The sequence below is a fragment of the Acomys minous genome (assembly GCF_964271855.1).
Source record: "Acomys minous genome assembly, chromosome: 2".
NCBI lineage: Eukaryota > Metazoa > Chordata > Mammalia > Rodentia > Muridae > Acomys > Acomys minous.
The window spans coordinates 30,462,498-30,483,224 of NC_140484.1; the positions used below are offsets into that span (position 1 = coordinate 30,462,498).

At 44.3% G+C, this 20,727-nt stretch overlaps 1 protein-coding gene across 2 annotated transcripts; it reads right to left on the reverse strand.

The window, feature by feature from the left end:
* Nucleotides 1-1,131: 1,131 nt before the first annotated feature.
* Nucleotides 1,132-19,942, reverse strand: CD274 (CD274 molecule). Of its 2 annotated transcripts, XM_084749981.1 has the most exons (8): nt 19,867-19,935; nt 17,499-17,581; nt 15,645-15,710; nt 14,341-14,682; nt 8,604-8,888; nt 6,496-6,606; nt 4,949-5,008; nt 1,132-3,851 (listed from the first exon to the last, which is right to left on the reverse strand). In XM_084749981.1, exons 3-8 carry the CDS (start codon nt 15,694-15,696, stop codon nt 3,829-3,831), a joined length of 873 nt encoding a protein of 290 aa, XP_084606107.1. In that variant the 5' UTR covers nt 15,697-15,710; nt 17,499-17,581; nt 19,867-19,935; the 3' UTR covers nt 1,132-3,828. The 2 variants fall into 2 exon arrangements, with proteins under 2 accessions (XP_084606107.1, XP_084606106.1); XM_084749980.1 differs by lacking the exon at nt 17,499-17,581 and having other exon boundaries at nt 19,867-19,942.
* Nucleotides 19,943-20,727: the final 785 nt, after the last annotated feature.

Consider the following 20,727-nt stretch of genomic DNA (forward strand, 5'->3'; position numbering starts at 1 on the left):
CTCACTGAGATGTTTGTAGTGGAAATGGAAGATTACTTTCTGGAGCTAAATGCTACTTTGTATATCTCAGCTTTGGTGGGAGCCAGGAGAGGAAGGTTAACCCTTAGACTGCAAAGATGAGGAGAAAATATCCATCGACATGTTGACACATGATACCATCCTGCCATGGCGCCTCCTGCTGGTAAACTCACTGATTGTGAGGGGGCTCGCGTACTGTGTCATTATTACTACAAAGATATAGATCTTCTTTTTAAAAACAGCTGTAGTCTGTCGTGTTATTAGAAACAGCCACCGTGCTCCGAGAGTATCTGATGTTAAGAAGTTATCCGAAGACCAAAAGCTTCTTTAAGTTGAATTGCTGAGGAAGTAATCAAACAGACCAACAATACAGTCGAAGGTCCACAAGGTCCTTGGTGGTGAGTGACGTTTGTTTAAAACCTGCAGATTTCCTTATGGCTCCAGGCAAGTCTTGGGTCCAAGTCCTGAGCTTTACTTGGTTCAGGTTTCTCACTTCCCCTTTAGATCCTTGTGCCCTTTTCATGGTGTAATGCTAGTGCACCTCCAACTTCGCTGCTCTGAGCGTGCTCTTAGAGCAAAGCACTTCCCTTCCCTGCTTCTCCGGGTCCCACTCTGTCCTCCTACCCGACGCCAGAGTTTCAATTTGGATGGAAGACTTTTCACTGCTTTCTTCATATTTTCCTAAACCTATACAAACTTCAGAAAGAGACTGAAATTGCTGAATAGATTTTTAAGGTTTATTTTTCTGTTATGGGTTTGAGTGGTTTGCCTGCATGAACGTGTACGCGTGTGCCCACAGAGGCCAGAGAAGGGCCTTGCATTGGCTGGACTTCCTGGAATGTGGTGGTGAGCAACCAGCTATGAACTGAACGTGTGTCCCTGCAAGAGCAGCAGGTGCTCTTAACCACAGAACTCTCTTCATCTCCTAATAAATTATTTTAAATAAATTAATTTGGTAGTATTCATCATTCAGGATTTAATAACATGCTATGGAACACAAAAGCTGTGTGTGGGGGGGGAAGAATACAGACAGGAATGCAGATATTCTAAGCGACTTTTCTCACTGGAGGTCAAACTGGGAATGGTTTAATTAAGTAAAAAAAAAAGCAGATGTTCAATAAATAAGAATATTTTATTAAATTAATGCAATACAATGACAATCATATGTGAAATAAAATTTCCATTTACGGTGACACACAACAGGAACGAATAAAGTGCCTAATCAATCCAACACCATGAGGCAGTATTAAGATTTCAAATAAAAATGGATAAACAGAATGTCTTGCTCAACCAGCTCTGTCTTAAACTTCATGCAAACAAAACAGTGCCAAGAGAATCATCCCCCAAATAAACACGTGTGAACAGGTAAACAGCAGGGGCTCGGTTGGGGATTCTGATTTCTCAGTCTCTCCTTTCAGAGACTCTATGTAGACCAGGCTGGCCTCAAACTCACAGAGATCCACCTGCCTCTGTCTGGAGTTAGAAACCTCCACCACCATACCCATCCTGTCTCTGCAGTCTTGACATGTGACAAAACAAGACTGAAAGAAACCTCTGGGCTCTTCCTCCCCGCCTCGCCCAAGAGAGCACGGACCCTTAAGGCCTCTGGGAAATAATATCTTAGAGGCCCCGGGTGGCGGTGATGAGAGGCAACGGCCTTCAAGGGTTCACACAGAGTTAATGGGCTTTTCCTGGTACAAGCGAAGGTCCAGAGCAGGCAGCAGTCCAACAGTGCTGGGGTCTCCAGCGAGAGCCTGTAGTAAGCAGGTAGAGCATCTGTGTTTGAGAAGAGGTAGAGGGAGAAACAACAGTGACACCGCTCCAGATCCGCTTCTGTCGCAGAGTCCCAAGAAAGGCTTCCCCTGGGTGCTAGGTTGACTCAGTCTACCTGGGGACTCAGGGTCTCCCTTTGAGCAGACGTGAAATAAGCCAAACACAAACTCAGGTAGTAAGTGGTGCCTTATAAATGGAATCTACAGATACAGACAGCAGACACGGTGCCTGGCCTAGACGCTGTGAGAGGCACCTAGAGGAATGGGAAAGAAAACCTAGGAATGAGGCAGTTAGTTCTCTTCCTGGATCTTCCAATCAGTTTCCAGCAGCTGCACAAGGATCAATACATTAAACATAAAAGGCAAAGTGCACAGAAACACACAGTGAGCTACCATTTAGGAATATAAAAAAAGATTAGATGGGTAGGTAGGTAGATAGATAGACAGATAGATAGACAGATGATAGACAGACAGATACTTTAATATATCGCTACATATTAACTGTCTTTGGGGAAATACATGTGCAAAACACATTGCTTCTGGGAAGGGAATAGCATGGCTAGGGTGATGGAATAGAGTCGGGCTGGGTTGGTTTGAATTTTTGTCTTTGGTGCCATCTGAGTCTGTTCCCTGTTGATATGTATTTGGACTGTGTGTGTATTCATGTGCATGAGGGTGCACTTAGGTGAGTGAGTGTGGAGTGTGTGTGTGTGTGTGTGTGTGTGTGTGTGTGTGTGTGTGTGTGTGAAGGCATCATTTCTCAGGCACTGTCAACATCATTTTAGAGACATCAGCTTTGGCAGACCTGGCGCTGACCAAGCCAGCTAAGCTCACTGGCCAATGAGAGCTAGGGGTCTGCCTGTCTCTCCCTCCCCAGTGCTGGGATCCAAAGCATGTGCAGACAAACCCAACTGTTTTTGTTTTGTTTTTTGCTTTTTGTTTTTTTATGTGGGTTTTAGGGATAAAACTCGGGGTTTCATACTTGTGAGGAAAGTATTTTACCAACTGAGCTACTTCTCCAACCCTTGATATCATTTAAATAGAAAAAAAAAAAACTACTGAGCAGTACTAGACACTTCTGAGGTTGTATGGCAATGAACAAATCAGGGATAAGTATAATGCTAGACAAGGAACTCAAGAATTACTTTCCAGTCTTTTAAATATAAACTCCTTTGAGTATTGAACACTCATAAGCATATCCAACCGGCTTACAGCTCCGTGCTCAAAGACCAACATGGTGCATGCGCATGTTGTGATGTACAATGCCACTTAATACGCCACTTAAATTATTATTATTATTATTTTTTGCTACAAATTGTATACTGAAAGAACAATGGCTTAAGAACAGAAATGTAATAGCCATTAGTCTGTGGGCAAGGTACTTAGTCACTCAGCTTCTCGGGCTATGAAATAAGAATAATAGATATTACCAAGGGGGTTGCTAGGGAGCTGAGATGAATATAGTATTGGACATTTGTGAAGTCGATACTTAAATGGAACAACTGCTATTGAAGAACAGTCAAATCAAACAGCAAGAGCCTGTTAAGCCAGTCCTGTGTCCTCCACGCATCCTGTTTGCGCCAGGAGTTACAAAGGACATCAGATTAGTGCGCTTTTCCACCTGTGGACAAGATGCTAAGCAGCGGCTGAGTTTGGTACCTATGTTTTAACATCTCTCGTGTCACCACCACGCTCTGGCGAGAAGAACACACAGACTCAATATAAATAGAAGACATTCATACTTCACCACTCGTGACTCTCCATCACATCCAGGCCCTACGTGGAGGCGAAAGGTACCTTCTGCAAGGACCAGCTGTTAACTCGGGAATTCTCAAGCCGCTTTCCGCGGATGACTGATGACGGAAACTGGCTGGAGAAATGTCCTTTGTCTCAGGCTCCCTTTCCAACACCTTTTCTCTTTGTTCTCTTCTCTTCCGGGCTTCTATCTTGAGTCCGTGGACACACATTCCGTGGCCCCCTTCATTCACAGACGACAAGCTGCCATTCCCGCCTTGACAACCAGAGGACTCCGCGCTGCCTACGTCTCCTCGAAGTGTGTATCTGGGGAGTGATCACAGTATAGCAATTTCATAGGGGCAGGGATTGTGTGGGGGAAATGCGTGATATGTTGATACAGTTGATGCTTGCTAGATCATGTACTAATGTGGCAGTAAGAGAGCGACAGGTTCTGTCTGACTCCACTTACATGATGAAGGATGACTAACCATCCTGGTTTGTCTGGGGCTGCCCTGGCTTTAAAATGGAAAGTTTGCAGGGCTGAGAAACCCTTAGTCCTGAGTGAGCAAGGCTGCTTCCTGGGGTGATTCAACAGTATATACGGTAATGCCCATGCAGGGACCCTGCCTGGGTCTGCCCCAGTGGTTAGACCACTTTAAGCCTGGGCTCACAAAATCAACTTATTTACAAGTTTAGTTCAGTTGGCTGGCTGAGAGTTTTCTAATCTTATAAATATAGACATTAGTAGAAGAATAAATTGAAGCACATAGGATAAAAACAAAAGCCCATGGGAAGGAAGGCTGCATTCTTACGCACCTCACGTTAGCTTCTCGGTCCTGTTTTCTCTACTATAATATGGAGGTGACTCTCACGTTTATCTGATTTTTTGGGGAGCACGGTGATGAAATGAAATGCCATATCCCACACCAGCAGCTAACCACACAGTAGAAACACTTGCTTAATTACCCATTCATATAAGCCAGCGCTGCCCCTGGATGCAGAGCAGCAGCAGCAGCAGCAGCAGCAGCAGCCATAGTGCTCCCCTCCCCCTCCTCACTCCTTAGCTCTCTGTATAAAGCTGTTGGCCACTCTTTCCTCTATAGGGCCTTCCCAAACGTTCCTCAGATATAGGAGCTCTGAGGCAGAGGAGCCAGCAGTGCCCACAAAAACAGCCTCCTTTGAAAGGAGAGGTCATGGCAAGCAGATTTCTCTTGTAGTCACAATAGCTTTTTTTCTTTTGTTTTTGATTTGTGTTTGGTTTTGCTTTTTGTTTTTGCTCTTGTTTTTGCTATGTGGTTCAAGCTGGCCTGCAACTGACTACTCTCCTGCCTACTGGAATTGCCACCCTGGAGGACCATGCTTGGTTGCTTTGTCCTGTGTTTTCCTTCCGTTTGCCCGTTCCTTCTGTTGTTCACGCTTACCATTTTGTTTCTTTGAGTTCGCATCTTCGATGCCACATTTCTCCACATCTAGCGTTCTCACTACATAAGAAGAAAGCCATCTTAATTTCATACAGCACAACGCGACACCCTACAGCGACCTGAGCTTCAAGTGAAGGTTTGGATGAGAGACACTGATCACTCCCTAATCACCAGGCTTTTCGACCACGAACTTCCTTATTCCAGGCTCCAAACCCCAAAGTTCATTATTCAACACCTTAGGGCACATGCTCTCATTCTCCGTTGGCCTGTGAGGAGTGTCTGCTTTGTTTGCCTGCCTTCCCTCAGAGCTGTCCCAAGTCCTGAGCTACTTTCCCACCTACCAATTCTCCCTCCCAACCAATCCCTCCGGGTGCAACCTGGCAACAGTTACTTCTTTGTGCAAGCCCAGGTCTAGTCCCAGCCCAGATGAGTCGCTGAAACTTGATCCCCACAGCCTAGACCGGCTCTCTCCTTTCTGTCCAAGGCCTATTCTTTTCAGAGCAGCTGGTGGCTACCTCCTCCTTAGCATCATTTTCCCCATACACTCACCCTCCAAAGGGGTGGTGGGGAATTCCTCTCTGAAGATTGGCATCACCGCCCGTATTTTATTTCCCCATTTGGTTTCAGACAAATCCGTATGTCATTGGATCACTTGGTACACACGTCAAAGTATGGGGGGGGGGGAGGGGAGTTTACTCTAAGCCATCTTACAATTGGGAAGGCATATCTGAATTTATTTATTTTCCTAGATTTTAATCACTCTAATGGGTAAGTACTGAAATAATATATGGAAGTTTTTTTTTTTCTTCAAAAACTATGTCATACTGTCTTCAGAAATCTTGGGAAAACAATGCTTTGTGGTAAAGAAACCACAGCTCATCTTAGACAGAAATGTTTTCCTACTTAGGGTACCCAGAACCCAGCTCAACAGGATGTTGCAAGGAACAAAAGACTTGAATTCAGTTGAGCCCCACAGGTTCCCGCCCCCCCCCCCAGGTTTGGTGCTCTCTCTTCAAAGTCTGTGGGTATTTGCATGTGAAAAAAAAACCTTATGGCTTTCTATTTCAGCCTCCACTGCTCCACAAACTCCTACCCTTTACCTCCACACACCACACAACAGCGCTGCCCAGCTTTACCTGTGATCTGCTGACCCGTGGACCTCACAGGGCCACCTCGAAAGCTAGCTAGCTAAGTCTTTCAGCTTCCCAAAGCCCTTGTCTAACTCATACCCTCCAAATTACAACAGGGTTCAACACCACACTCCAAGGTAGGAGAGGCTGCAAAATAGCCACATGAGCAGGACTTAAGGAAGACATATCACGGCCGGAGTCACGGCTAAAACTTAACTTTGTATAACTAATGCCAGTCTGTTTCCCAGCGAGGTTCTGTTAGGGTGCTGGGTCAGACAGCTCCCCTGTGAGGCGGGGCTGCTCTGCTCAGGTCAGGGTAGGCACTATCTCTGGCACTGCCTGCTCAATGCCCCGGTAAGAGGACCTTCACGCACTTCCCCAAGGGCAGTGCAGAGACCGAGGCAAGGAAGAAAATACCTTGTTTTCTCAAGCAGACGAGGACTGTGGATGCTACAACAAGGAACAACAGAATGGAGCCCAGAAGTAGCCAGTGAGTCCTCTTATATGGCTGAAAGACTGCAGGTGGTTCTGGAAAAGAGGATTTAAAAAAAAGAAGCCAACTAAAGATAAAGCTTTGCTGGGGAAATAGTCGGGAGAATGATCATTCTTGAAATCTAGTTTGGTTTTAGGGTCATCTTAATTTCTAAAAGTTAATAGTCAGTTAAGGACTGGAAGGAGGAGACAGGGCTCCTAAGAAACTGGGAGCAGCGCTGAGAAATGGAACTCCAGGCCTGTGGCACGTTTAGCATAGTGCGACAAAAAGTGACTGCAGTATTCAATGCTAACATCAGTGAAATAACTTCCTTGTGTGCTCTTTAATCCAGAATGCTAACAGCCAACATGGCATGGAAGGGCCACTCTGGGACATGGGAGACCACTGGGCACTGTTAGGCAGCACCTGCCTCCCATGCCTGGGGTTATGAGCAGGGACCAGCACTTGTTATTCTTCTGTGTTTGGACTCTCTGGACATCCTAGTCATTGGCTTCTCTTTCTAGTTTCTTGGCCTGGAGTTTCGTGAAAAAGGAAACGAGGTCCCATGGCACAAGGATACTCTGGAATTGTCACCTCCCATCTCTTGTCATAAGTCAGCTCCTATTTGGTCCCATTATGAATCAACCAAGACCCATGACACTTAACTATGCATGGTTTATAAATCTTGTTCGCATGTATTTGATTTGTATTTCAAAATGATGTTGTAAGTTTGGCCTTCCAAGTATTTCTTCAAAAACCAAAACACTCAAGTTGCAGATGAGAAGAGACTCAGAGAGGTCCGGTTACCTCACAAATAAATGACCAGACAACACCTTTTTGTTGTTTTATTTTGATGGTGTTTATTTGTCTTGTCTTTGACTTGGAGTCTCCAGTAGCCCATACTGGCCTTGAACTTCCTATGAAGCTGAAGATGACCTTGAACCTCTGATCATCCAGTCTTCACCACCCAAGTGTCTGGATTACAGGTGAACCCTACATCACCAGATTTAAACGGCACTGGGGATCAGATCTTTGTGTATGCTATGCAAGTATTGTTCCACCAGAGCTACAAGCTCCAGCCTGGTAAAACAGCATTTAACAGCAGGAAACAGCAATGCAGCTTTCATGAAGCAGTCCTACCTCCAGTCAGAGGACCTTTCTTGCTTTCTAACTGTGTGAACTCCTTTTTGTCTCAAGCACATCCTGGAATGTATTTTCCTATCGGTTGACTTCTACATAGCTTTATTTATCTTCCCTAAACTTCCTAGAGCATTACTGTCAGTGTACATTGGGGGATGGGCGGAGGCAGACCCCATTCTCCTGAGAGTACGTCTGGATTTATAGTCTCACAATGCTCGGAGCCTCTCACCAGACTGTCTCCAAGCCCAGCTACTTCTGTAAGGTAATGAGTTTAGGAAGCAGCTGAACTCTCACGTTTCATACCCTGCCCCTCATTCTGTGCCTGTAAGGCTCTGCCTGGTGAGTTATAACCCAGCTTGTAGGTTACCAAGAGACATTAGCCTCATGTCCTATGCACAAGGCAGACTTCCTGGAGTCTACACATCAGAGAATGCCTTGAAGAGAGACACAGGGGGAAAGGTTCTGTCCTATCGAGAATAAGATACAGAAAGGCGGTGCATTTGTTTCCGACTTCAGAAGGCCCGCATAGAAGAGGGCAGCGCTGATGTGATCCGCTTCAGATGCCTGGAGCGTAAGCTGCCTCTTGCTCTCATGTTCCGCGTGGTGCCCCAGCTCCAAGAGCAGTTCCTCCGTGGAGCTACCACCTGTTTCCTGGAGCACAGTGACCTCTGTCCGACTCACCTATGAGTACTCAGTGACGGACATGCTGTTTGCCGTGAGTGAATACGCAATAAATGCTCGCTGGGTGTTTATGAAATAGCAGCAGTACGACTTGAGTGGCAGGAAGTGAGGAAATAGCATACACTTAGCAAATGTCAGTGTTATGTATTCATCTACTCAGCCAACTACCACTAAATGACTATGATGGACAGTCCTCATGCTAGGGGACAGGGGACAGAGGTAGGCAGCTTACCTGGGATGATCAACTCAGCTGTGTGGTTCTCGCCCGACTGTAACCTCCGGAAAATACAGTAGAAAACATCATTGGCTGATGCGTTGACCCTCAAAGTGCTGGTCACATTGAGAAGCTTCTCCTCAGTCCGGGACGCAGTGACGGTACTCTTGCCACTCAAGGGTTGATGGTCACTGTTTGTCCAAATGACTTCAGCTTCTGGGTAACCCTCAGCTTGACACGTTAGCTCATGCTCAGACGTGGCTGGGTCCATGGAAATTCTTTGGTTGATTTTTCTGTACGGGGCTGGGTCATGAGCAAAAAGAGATCAGGGCTCTCACCTGTCACAGGACTAGACATGCGGCTCGGTGTTGTCTGCTTACAAAGAGTGTAAACTCGGCCTGGCTACTAGAAAGATGTGTTTCCAACTCAGCTATTTTGGCAGCAGGGAATGTGTGCTAATCTGCCTCAGGTCGTCTATTCAAGTCTGACCTAAATTTGGGCTTCAGGAACAACCGCATCACCATAAAAACCACACCGGGGTGTTTACTGGGCTCAAACTAAATGTGTCAACTAAATGAAATAAACTGTCACCTGGAAACCACAGCTCTTTCTACCTAAATATGAAATATCTCTAGTATTTAGTAACCATTTGTGCTTTCGTGAGCCACTTAGAGCCCAGAATAGAGTTTTAGTTCCCTACTCCACTGCCAAAGACGTAATAAGAGCTTTGTAATAAGTTTTTTTTTTTTCACAGAAACTTGACACAGAACAGCTAGGACAAAGCAAAGCTGAAATAGCACAATGTTTTGTTGCCCTTGAATCAAGAAAATGAGCACCAATAAAATAGGTATAATTATGATTTCGCAACACACAAGAATGGCTTTTATGAGCTCTTGAGGTCCTGGTCTTGTATTGATCACATTGAGGAACAACTAAAGATGAAGCCACTGATTATACATTATTAAACAGGTACTTTGTGAAATAATGTCACCATATTAGGGTCTCCCTACCACATGGCACATGACTTAATTTTTTTCCCTAGGAAGTTAACGGTTTAAATTTAAAACCACTGTCAATGATAAAACATTAAGAGTGAAATCTCTGCCTTCCATTACATTTCTCACGGGAGCTGACTGAAGGGGAACGGTGCTTCATTTGGAAGAATATGGTGAACAGCTGATGAGTGGACCCGTCCGCAGCTGACCAACCCTCGGCCGCACTCGCCTCTGAGATGAGCACAGGCATGAAGACACAGGAGGAAAACGCTAGGATCTCTGCTTGCATGTTTACTATGCCACTTGTTAAGTTATTTATGTCGCCTACACGCGAATGGCTGTCACTGGGTCTGATTGTCTGGCACAGGAAGAAGGGAGGAGAGTATTGATTCCTATTTGGGTTACTATGGACTTTTCAAATACTCCTGCCTATGTTGTTTTGTTGTATTTTCCAGAAAGAGTCTCATGTAGACCAGGCTAGCCTTGAACTTTCTATGTAGCCAAAGGTAACATGCCTCTACCTCCTGAGTGTTGGAAATCACAGGCAACCGTGTGGCATCACATGTCATTCTATACTGTGCTGGGGACCAAACCAGAACGTCATGAATGACAGGCTAGAACTCTACCAACTGCTCTCCAGGGCCATTTCCTCTTGTCTACATTTTCCCACCTCTGCTTTTTCAAGACAGGGTTTCTCTTTGTAGCCTTGGCTGTCCTGTACTCATTTTGTAGACCGGGCTGGCCTTGAACTCACAAAGATCCACTTGCCTCTGCTCCCCCCCCATTACCCCCACCCCCACCCCAGGTGCCAGGATTACAGGTGTGCACCACTGGGCCTGGCCTCTTGTCTACTTATTTAGCTGAACTCACTTTCTTCAAAAAGTCTCCTTAAAGAAAGTGAAGATCGAAGATAAGGCTAACAACGCAACACGAAGCAAAACAGGATGTCAGAAGTGACTTTGCTGACCACGCTCTGAAGCTGGAAGCAGATATGGAGCTGGCTATGATAAAGCATTGGCTGAAATAAGCTTCCCGATTCCTGAGACAGTCTCCATTCATTAACGACGAATCTCACCATAACATACACTGATGCTGACTTGTCAGCACTGGCATCGCAAGCATTGTTTGCTCCACTTATTTCTTCTTCTGGATATTTGTTTTTGGACGTTTCTAGAATGTCTCATGTATTAGGTTGAACCAACCCATATGAAATCAGTGAGTTGTCTATTGCTCTTCACAATGACAATTTCCTATGATACAAGCTATGTACTGGTGCCAAATATATTCATTATAACCACATACAGGTTTATAACACTCTAAAGTCAGAGTAGACATGTTTTGTTTGTTGTGCTTTCAGACCTCTGGTTTAGTTCTCGAACACTGTGCTACTATAGTAATCCGAAGCACAAAATGTTCAAGTTACTTTTAAAGCCATTGTATAACTTGATACCTTGATACACGCTCAGAGGTCCAAAGATAGGCAAGAAAACATGGATGGCACACATTTTAGAGATGGGCCAGTTAGGGTTAGAATCTGGCTTTATAATTTTACCTGGGCAGAATTTAGGCAAATTGCATTCTCTCTCTCTCTCTCTCTCTCTCTCTCTCTCTCTCTCTCTCTCTCTCTCTCTCTCTCTCTCGCCTTGAAATGGGAAGAGTAATGCTAAATATCATTGAATCTAAGATGCCACCTATTGAAAGACACATTCAGACTTGGAAGATAGTAAATAGGCAGAAAAATACCATGGCCATGAGCAAGTAGCATACTAAAGATTAAATGAATTCATATGAGTGAGAAGCCCAGTGCATGACCTATCACCTACCAGGTGTTGCGTGAGTGTTAATTGTAGCAACTACTCCCACCATTACTAGTCAGATTAGGACAACCATGAGCACAGCTGTTTCTCTGGTTTTTTTCATCACTACATCTGTGGGTCTTAAGAAAGTTCCCACACCTCACGAGGAACAGTCTTGGAAATAAAAATGTCAATATTCAAGCCTATTGGAGTAGCAAACATTTTAAGCTAATTGTTTTTGAGTCACACGTTCAACAAATATTTTCTTTTCTCACTATACTGGAACCTCATTATATGCCAAGGCCAAGGCCAAGGGACACACCAATAAAACAGACCAACCCCCCTGGCCCTAGAGTAGGAATATAGAAAAGGTTTAAACAGGGCCGGGGGATCTGGTGAGCCATGGCAACCCTTACTCATTGATCCATATGGTTAACGTGTTTCTTACAGCTGCTTAGTACCGTCTAAGGCCCAAGAAATATTAAATGGACATTTCATCTTTTTTTCTGATATTAATTTTAGTGACAAAAGCTAACTTTTCCAAAGCTAACTTTTGCAACCTTCTCAAAGTATGATAGCACCCAAAGAGACAACAAAAATTGAGTTAATCCTGAACTACACTCGTTCAGGTTTCAGTTTTGAAATGCTTCACCTTTAAAATTCCACGGTGAGTGAACCCCCTATGGGGAAGCTTCATTACCATGGGGGGGGAGAAGGGGGGCAGCGTTGCTGTGAAATCATTTGCATAAGAGGTGACTCAGGAGTTCTGCTTCCTTACATGCCAGGCACCTAAGGTGCTAGGAATTTAACCCAGAGTCCTACCCATGCTGGGCAAGTGTTCTGCCACTGAGCTATGTCTTCAGTCCTGTTCCCATTTTTTAAAATTTCATTTTGAGAAAGGCTCTTGCTAAGTTGCTCAGGCTGCTCTTGAACTTGAGCATGTTATATAACACGCAGCGCAGACAAGGTCTAATTGTGCGATTCTCCTGCCTCAGCCTCCCACATAGCTGGGAATACAGATTTGAGCCGCAACACCCACCAGAACCAACGTTCAGGTTCTCGCTCTAGATCGGCTGAGCCCCCCGAACTTTTGACTGCATATACATGGCGAAATGAACTTGGAGTAAAACCCCCAATGTAATAAATTCTAAAAGAAAAGAAAATAGTCAAAACAAGTGGAGCTTCCAGTCTGCTTGCTTATCACCGTTGCCCCATCAAAGTCCCCTCCACGGAGACGCCATCAGCTCCAGAAAGATGCCTCGTGCATCAAGGATATCGCAGAGTAAGATAACGGGAGTAAATTCTTCCTCCTCGTCACAAAATCGGCTACTCCCAACAAGACACGAGAGAGCTCTGGACACAGAGATTTCGACTCTGACTGCTTCCTCCTGTCTGCCAGGACGGTGTGTGTGCCCCAGCCCTGGGCTAAGCAACCTTGTCTATTCGTGGCCTTCAGACTTCATAATTTCTTGGAATAAAAGAGATGCTGCCTCCTATTCCCTGGTGTACTAACACGTGTTCAAGATGTGGACAACCACATCCTGAGTCTTCTCTCATGAACGTCACAAATGAAGAAGTATAAGTAAAAGATAATGAAGGTGAAGCCACGTGATAAAATAAGGCAAGTGACACTTTCCTAACCATGGTGGCTTTAAGCGGCCCAGCTTCAGAGACCTGTGCGTATCCTACCAAATGGACACATTGCTCCTAATGTCGACATATTTTTGAGTTAATAATTGTCATGATTCCTTGTGAGAAATATGACTATTCTCTGTTTGTAATATTGACCTTTACACTGGTTCAGATCAAAGGAGATTATCTAAATTTCTAGTCAAATATTTTAAGAGTTATTATGAAAACAAAACAAAACAAAAAGCCAAATGTATGCCTGCAGAAGACAGTTCAGCTCACTGTCAGTCAGGGAGAAGTTTCAGCAGACCACGGACGGGGGTTCCACACTGGAGGGACACCACTGTGGGACGTATACGAAGAAAAGAGATGGGGGATTTCTGGTCCTGGTGGGCATTGGGATTGGCTGTGTGCACTCCTAGGACGGGTGCAGCTCTCAGTTCTATGAAACCCAACAGTGAAAGCAGGGGTGGTTATTAAGGTATTTTCCTTTCCTCAGCTAGGTCCAACCCAAAACCTTGAACTCAAGTGACCTGATGACATTTTTTTGTGGGTAATTATCCAGGAACTTACACTCCTGGTTCCTCCTCAACACGAGAGAACACTGCAAACCCTGGAAATGAATGGATACCCAGTGAGTAGAACTTGGACCATCTTTGTGGAAGAATGGCTTCTTAACATCAACAGTTTTCATCTTTTATAAATTAGCCCTAAGTCTTTTTGAACGTAGACCTTACAGTAGGAGATATATGTACACACACACACACACACACACACACACACACACACACACACACACACAGAGGATTTTGTATGGAAATACTCAGAGGAAGATGTGCTAAGACTAATAGAATAAAAAATATATCAAATTAAAAGGTTCTGGAAGGATACACAGATAGTAGTTACTGTATATGTATTCCATGGAAGATGGTGCTGAAGAGAGGAGGGACATTTTGATAATTCTATTCCTTTCCATGATATCTGATTACTTGTAAATATGTGTGTGTGTGTGTGTGTGTGTGTGTGTGTGTGTGTATTGCACTTATAATAAGCCGCAAACACATGGCATTTCTTTGCGAGCTCGTGGTACTGCAGAGCATGGCTGTGTATTGTCTGGAACTGGATCTCAAGTTACTGTCAAACCCAAGGTGCTAGGAGTACTCACGGTGGAGAGCAAACGATTGGATGAACAAATGAAAGAACGGATGAACAAACGAACAGGCTGCCGTTGTTCTGTGAGAAGCAGGTATGGGCTTCCAAGGATGAAAAGCTCTCAACACTAAGGAAGATGTTCTAAGTAAAGATGGAGCCTTCCTTGCCCAGAGTGCCCCTTACCGTTGACTTTCAGTGTGATTCGCTTGTAGTCAGCGCCACCGTAGCTGATCATGCAGCAGTACACGCCTGCGTCCTGCAGTTTCACGCCTGTGATCTGAAGGGCAGCGTTTCCCTTTAAGAGCTGCTCCTTTGGCAACCAGGCTCTCCCTGCGAAGCTACTGTGCTGAGGCTTTAGGTCCGCCTCTCCGTTCACAAACTGAATGACTTGCTTATCTTCCTTCTCCCAGTACACAATTAATGCGTGCAAGTTCAGTTCGTGTCCCACTGGGAATCTGCACTCAATCGTGACGTTGTCGCCATACTCGACCACATACAGGTCCTTGGGAGCCGTGATGGTGAATGCTAAAAAGAAAGAGGACCAGCCTTCAGAAGATGGGACATGTCTCCAGTCCCATTAAATGCGTAAAAGGTTACAACCGCTTTAGCTGGTGAAGCACGTGAACACTAAAATTCTCTAAAAAAAATCTTCACTGGGGAAAACACGAGCAACCTAGATAGTATGGTCCCAGGCTTGTTTAGAAGAAGCCATACCAGTGGGCTAGTTCCTCGGGAATTTTTAGTTGCTATTTATAGGAAATAGATAAGCCGTTAATTTTGTATGACCTGTATTATATTCGCCCCAACCTCGTTTTTTGTTGTTACTGTTGTTTGGTTTTTGTTTGTTTGTTTGTTTTTGTCCATTCATTTGTTTCCAGTGCTGTAATTGAATCCAGGGCTTTGTAAATAAATGGCAGCCAAGCATTGTACTACTAAACTACACCCACAGCTGCTGTATTTTCCTTCATCCTTTACAATGATACAAGTAATTTATTTATGGAGAAGGAAAACTAACTAGAATGTGCTTTTTATGAGCAAAGTATATTGCCTTAAATTATTTTAGGGGCTGGGATGGTTGCTCAGTAACGAAACTACTTGCTGTGCAACGTAAGGACCCAAGTTCACATCCCCGGAGCCCATGTAAAAGGCAGGTGCAATAGCACGTGCCTACACCCTCAGCGCTCCTGGAGTGGCGTGGGAAGTGGAGACAGGGGAATGCCCAGGTTTTGAGCCAGCCAGCCTGCGGTACTCAGCAATGAGTAACAAATAAGAGACCTTGTCTCAAACACGGTTGAAGGTGAGGACCAATGCTCAGGGCTGCCCTTTGACCTCCGCATGGGTGCCTAGCAAATGCATGAACACACACACCACTCCACCCCCACCCCACACATACACTTTGTATGCACACACACATGATTACTTCAGTTTTTAGCTCACAGTTAAAATATTGAAAATACAGACCCCACTGAAAATATCTGGTGACTTACCCCTTAGCAAGTGACAGCAGGCTGTGAATATAGTGATGAAAAATGTCCTCATGTTTCTGGAATTATCTAGTGATGGGAAACACAGAAAGAGGACTGTTTAACTCAATAGCTGAACAATGTGACACCAATAGATCTCTCCTGCTAATAGATAAATAAGCCCTAAAGGCCAGTACGGAAAGCACAGGTGAGCCAGCAGTTTTAATAGTCAGCCAATGATTGATTTGATAGGCATGTGAAAACACAGCTGCAAAGTTGAACGCCTTCATTTTGTAACTCAAAACCATATAGAACCGAGTGAAAAGAAGTTAGCATGGTGAGATGAGCCCCTTTAAATTGAGTTATAAGCACCCTCTGATGGATAATGTACATTCAAAATAAGCCCCCTTTTCTTTTCTGTATTATTCACATGTTTACAACTTTCACAGGAAAGTCAGACTTCCTTCTTAGTGTTTCTCGGACTCTGTGACTATACACAATCTATCCAACATGTGTACAAACCAGAAGGCTTCTGGAATCTAGTCTCTAAAATACAGTAAGAAAACTATCCACAGGTCAACAGGAAACTGACAAGAGTCTCACATAATTCAGAGAATAATACATAAAAATGGCGAACATAGGAAAGGCTCTTTCTAAGAAGCATATTGAAGATCTATGGTAACATTTTTGACCTTCTGCTCTACCAGAACTATAGATGCCTCATATTTAGTGTTAGTGAAGATACAGGCACACCAGATTTCTTGACCTTCGTTGGTAAGGATGTGAAATTGTATAGTTTTTTTTTTTTAAGGTCAATTTGGTAATCTGTTAGAACTTTAGCTGTGTATGTCATATGACCTCTCTATCCCCAGCTTAGAAATTCACCCTAGGAAAAAAAAAACATATATATGCACACACACACACACACACACACACATGCACATACACACACACACACACACACACACACACACACACACACACACGAGATGACACAGCTAATAACCTCAGATTTGAAATGCCCCATTTAGCCTAATGGCTAAATATATATACTGTCTCTCAAAGTACTGTGAGAGACAGATTGAACGTATGCATAAGGAATGAGTTTGCAAAGATGCAGGAAGGAACTTGGAGGGCAGCATATGAAGCAGAAACGCATGGGCGCTTTAAGACAACAACCCCGCCCCTATCTAAAGATCCTGTCTGACAGTGATTGTCTACAGAAGTAAATGTGATTTTTACAGGGGGCCAGGTAAGGTCTCATCTCATTTGCACTGTTTTTAAAAGGAAAAAAAGAAGATAGGAAAAAAGAGAACTGTTTCTTCATTTCTTGTGTGTGTGTCCACTTTAGAAATGAGTGGATAAACATTTTACTTTTACTATTAGAAAAAAAAATAATCATTTCCCCTATGAAATTTTTGGGTAAGGACCCCAGAAATGGAGTTTGAGCACCTTCGCTGAGGTAGAATGACTGTATTTGTTTATTGTTATGGTTTGTTGTTGTTGTTATAAGAAAAAAAAAAACTACGTAAGCGCTTTACACACACTCTCCTTCAGGAAGCATTTGGTAATATGGGCTAACATATTTGGTTGCCAAAGTTTGTTTGGGAAGGAGGAGGAGCTGCTACTGGTGTGATGAAATAGAGGCCCAACATGCTACCAAGACGTGGCATAGGCCAGCACCTGGAAACCGAGACGGAGGGTGGCCTACAGGGCCACTAGTGTGGACCTGGAGAAACTGTGGCCACTCTGAGCACAACTATCACTAATTTCTTTTCAGTCTTTTCCCAAAAAAGACGTGATTTTCCTTCACATTCTTAAGAGTTATTTCTTTTAAGTTTAAGACAGTTTTCCCTGATTGTATGTCTGTGTACCTACCACATGTGTGCCCGGTGTCCACAGAGGCTCAAAAGAGTACGTCAAATTCCCTGGAGAGGGAGTTACAGATGGTTGTGGGTCCCCTGGAAGAGCAGTAAGTGCTTTAAACCTCTGAGCCATCTCCTCAGCCCCAGTTCTACACAGTTAATAGCAATTTTTAAGATTTAAGATTATGGCATAATTTCTGTAAGTTCCCTATTTAATGGGCCCTAAGATTTAGCTCCTTTACTCTTAGGTGTTGGGTCTCCTTGCCCCTTTTTTCAATATCATAAGTATTTGTGTATTCAGCCAGTGTTTGGTGAGTGCCTAGTGTGTCTAAGGTTAGGTCTGTATGATAGCTCTCCCTAAGGAGAATTGCTGATCAATGGAGAAAGACTATTTTCCCAATCCGTGACACACTCTGAAAACTGATACCATTGCATCTTCTCCCTGGTGCTAACTTTTTTTTTTTTTTTTTTTTAGTAAAAGATGTGATCACTTATTTTGTCTGTTAAGGGCATAAGCTTCTTATTAACTATTTTGAATCCTTGATGTTAGAAACGGGCAGATGGAATAGCATCCGAGAGGCTGAGGCAAGAAAATCTCGAGTTAGAGGCCAGCCTGGGTTACATAGTGAAACTAGGTCTCAAAAAAACACAAAACCACCGCCTCTGCCACCACCACCACCATCAACAACAACAACAAAAACAAAACAAAATAAACAAAACAAGGACATTTACGAAAAGAGCAAAACAAAATGACTCATTACCCTCTTTTTAATATTAGGCACACATTAAAAATTTTTTTTCTCTCTAGTTCCTCTGCCCAAGGACATGAGACGGGATGGCATCCAGGCCTGTGAGGACACAGTGGTTGTTGCAATGAGGCTGTGGGAGAAATGGCCAAGGCAAGCACCGGAGAGTCACATCGAGGTACCTGACAGGTTGGGGAGGACTTCAGGCCTACACCTAGTTTTGCCAGTGATGACGGCAGACTCGGTTGGAGCACTTATTTATTGTGAGTCTCCTTAAAAAGCTTAGTATAAAAAGCCTACTGAAGGGTGCTGGGTTAGGCTTGATAGTCACCTCATTCAATACCATACCCTCTCCTCCCTGCCTCACAGACTGCAGCTGTGAGCAGGAGGAGATAAAAAAAAAAAAAAAAAAAAAGAGGAAGTCCACGAGCCATGTAAATCAGCACGATCTTGACCTCTAAACCTGCACCTCTCAGCTGGCGGAAGAGCACAGGGTCATCTTCCTCAGGCAAGAGCTAACCTTTCACAAATTCCCACACAAGAGCAGAGGCGTCCGAAGAGTGACAAAGTATGAACTGGGGAAGAAAGAGATGGCTCATTCGAGATGGGGAAATAGGTTTGTCCCCCGGGGGAAGTCCACTAGAACATCACGGAACACCACTTCTCTATCTTCCCAGGGCAGGAGGGAAGCAGATGCAAGCTTCTTTTTTTTTTTTCAAATCCTTTCAAATGATCCTAAGCCCTGTGCTCAAATTCCTTCCCTCTCCGTTCCACCTTAAAGACTGTAACTACTGTCCCGGCCTCCTCAGCTGGAAAAGAATAATATTGTCAGAGTATAAGGTTCTCCTTAAATACTGTGATATATATATATGTGTGTGTGTGTGTGTGTGTGTGTGTGTGTGTGTGTGTAGTGTGCATGCATGTTCCAGGCAGTTATTTATGTAGTGATGATTTGTGGAGGACTATAAGTAACCTGGGCATCTGTTGGAGACTGATACCCTTTAATTATCCAGAACAATAGAATATAGCAATATAAAAAAAAACTGTCTATGTACCCATAGGAAAACACCTGCAATAATTTATTCAGATTAAAAAAGAAATAAGACAGAACACTGTACTTTTATTTCTTATGACAATCCCAACCTAAACTTTGGCATAGCCAAGGTTAGTGTGTCTAAGAAATGTTTTGGCATTTTCTTCTAGAACTCCTTTAGGTCCTCTGGGCTGATAGAGTCAAAAATCTTAGACTCCAGGATCCTGGACCTTGACAGAGAAAGGACCTCAGGAGATGCTTCAAATGGGATGACTTACCCAGTCACTGCTAGTGAACAAAGTCCTGCTAGGACCAATTATTCACTCTTCTGCCCCAGCTACCTACCTCAAGATCCCATAGCTAAACACACAGTCAGTCACATATAAAACTGACATTAAAGCTAACAGTGAGTGCCCTACCACTAGACACGTTGCCGATTCCTGGGGTCTTAACTGTGCCAGGAAACGGGACTCTACTGCCTGCTAACCCATCGTGTTTCCCTGTAGTCTCTTCCCTACACCATCCTCAAAAGGTCTAGGGATTCTGGCTTTAAAGTCCCCTGCAAGCCTCGTTCCCGGACTCCGCGAGAAGACGCTCCCTACCTGTAGACCGGGAGACTGTCGGCGGCGACAGCGAGTGCTGCTAGGCTTGTGCTGAGCCCGCGACTCGCGAGTCTTAAGTCTAGCTAAGACCCGCCCACTCTCGGTCTCCTCTGACCCGAAACCGAAAGCCAGCAGCTCCGAGGAGCCGGTCTGGGATTTCGTGCAGATGACTTTAGAGTCAGCAGCTTCGGAATAGACATTCACGGTTTATAGAAAAAGGATAGCGTCCGGTATGACAGGCCTTTAATTAATTCCAGTACTCGGGAGGCTAGGTGGGTGCAGCTCTATGGACGTCATCCAGGTCTACAGTGCGAATTCAGGGACAACTGGGCTGCTAGAGACTAGGTCGTTAGAAAGAATACAAACAAACAAACAAACAAACAAACAAAAACTATTAAGAAGCGAAACTAAAAGTGAAAGTGAAGCTCGGGTTAGCTTTCTTGTAAATCAGGTCTCCTAAAAGAAAAGTCCAGAATAAACAACGCAGAGCTGGTTTTGACGTGGGGTGAGGAAGGGTGACTGTGCAGGCCAGAGGTCCACACGGGTTGTCTTTCTCTACAGCTCCTCTACCTTGGTTTTTGAGAAAGGGTCTCTCTTAACCAAAGCAGCTGCCTAGGCTGGCTGGGTCCCTCCCCTCTCTCACTGTTGCCAGCACTGGGGTCTCAGATTACGAGCTACCTAGCTAGCGCTGCTTTTATTGCGGGTGCTGAGGACCCAAGTTCAAATCCTCATGCTTGAGCAGTAAGCGCTTTGAAAACAAAATATCTAAAGTCATAAGCTCTCAGTCTTCAATTTTATTTTCAGAATCCGACCACCTTAAGGTATTACCATCCTAGTCTCCACTTCCGTTATGCCCTTTCT

Coding starts and splice junctions, on each gene's coding strand:
- CD274 (XM_084749980.1), bottom strand. CDS start 15,696: ATGAGGACATTTTTCATCACTATATTCACAGCCTGCTGTCACTTGCTA. Junction 14,683..15,644: donor CTGCTGTCACTTGCTAAGGG/GTAAGTCACCAG, acceptor CTTTCTTTTTAG/CATTCACCATCACGGCTCCC. Junction 3,852..4,948: donor GAACTCAAAGAAACAAAATG/GTAAGCGTGAAC, acceptor ATCACTCCCCAG/ATACACACTTCGAGGAGACG.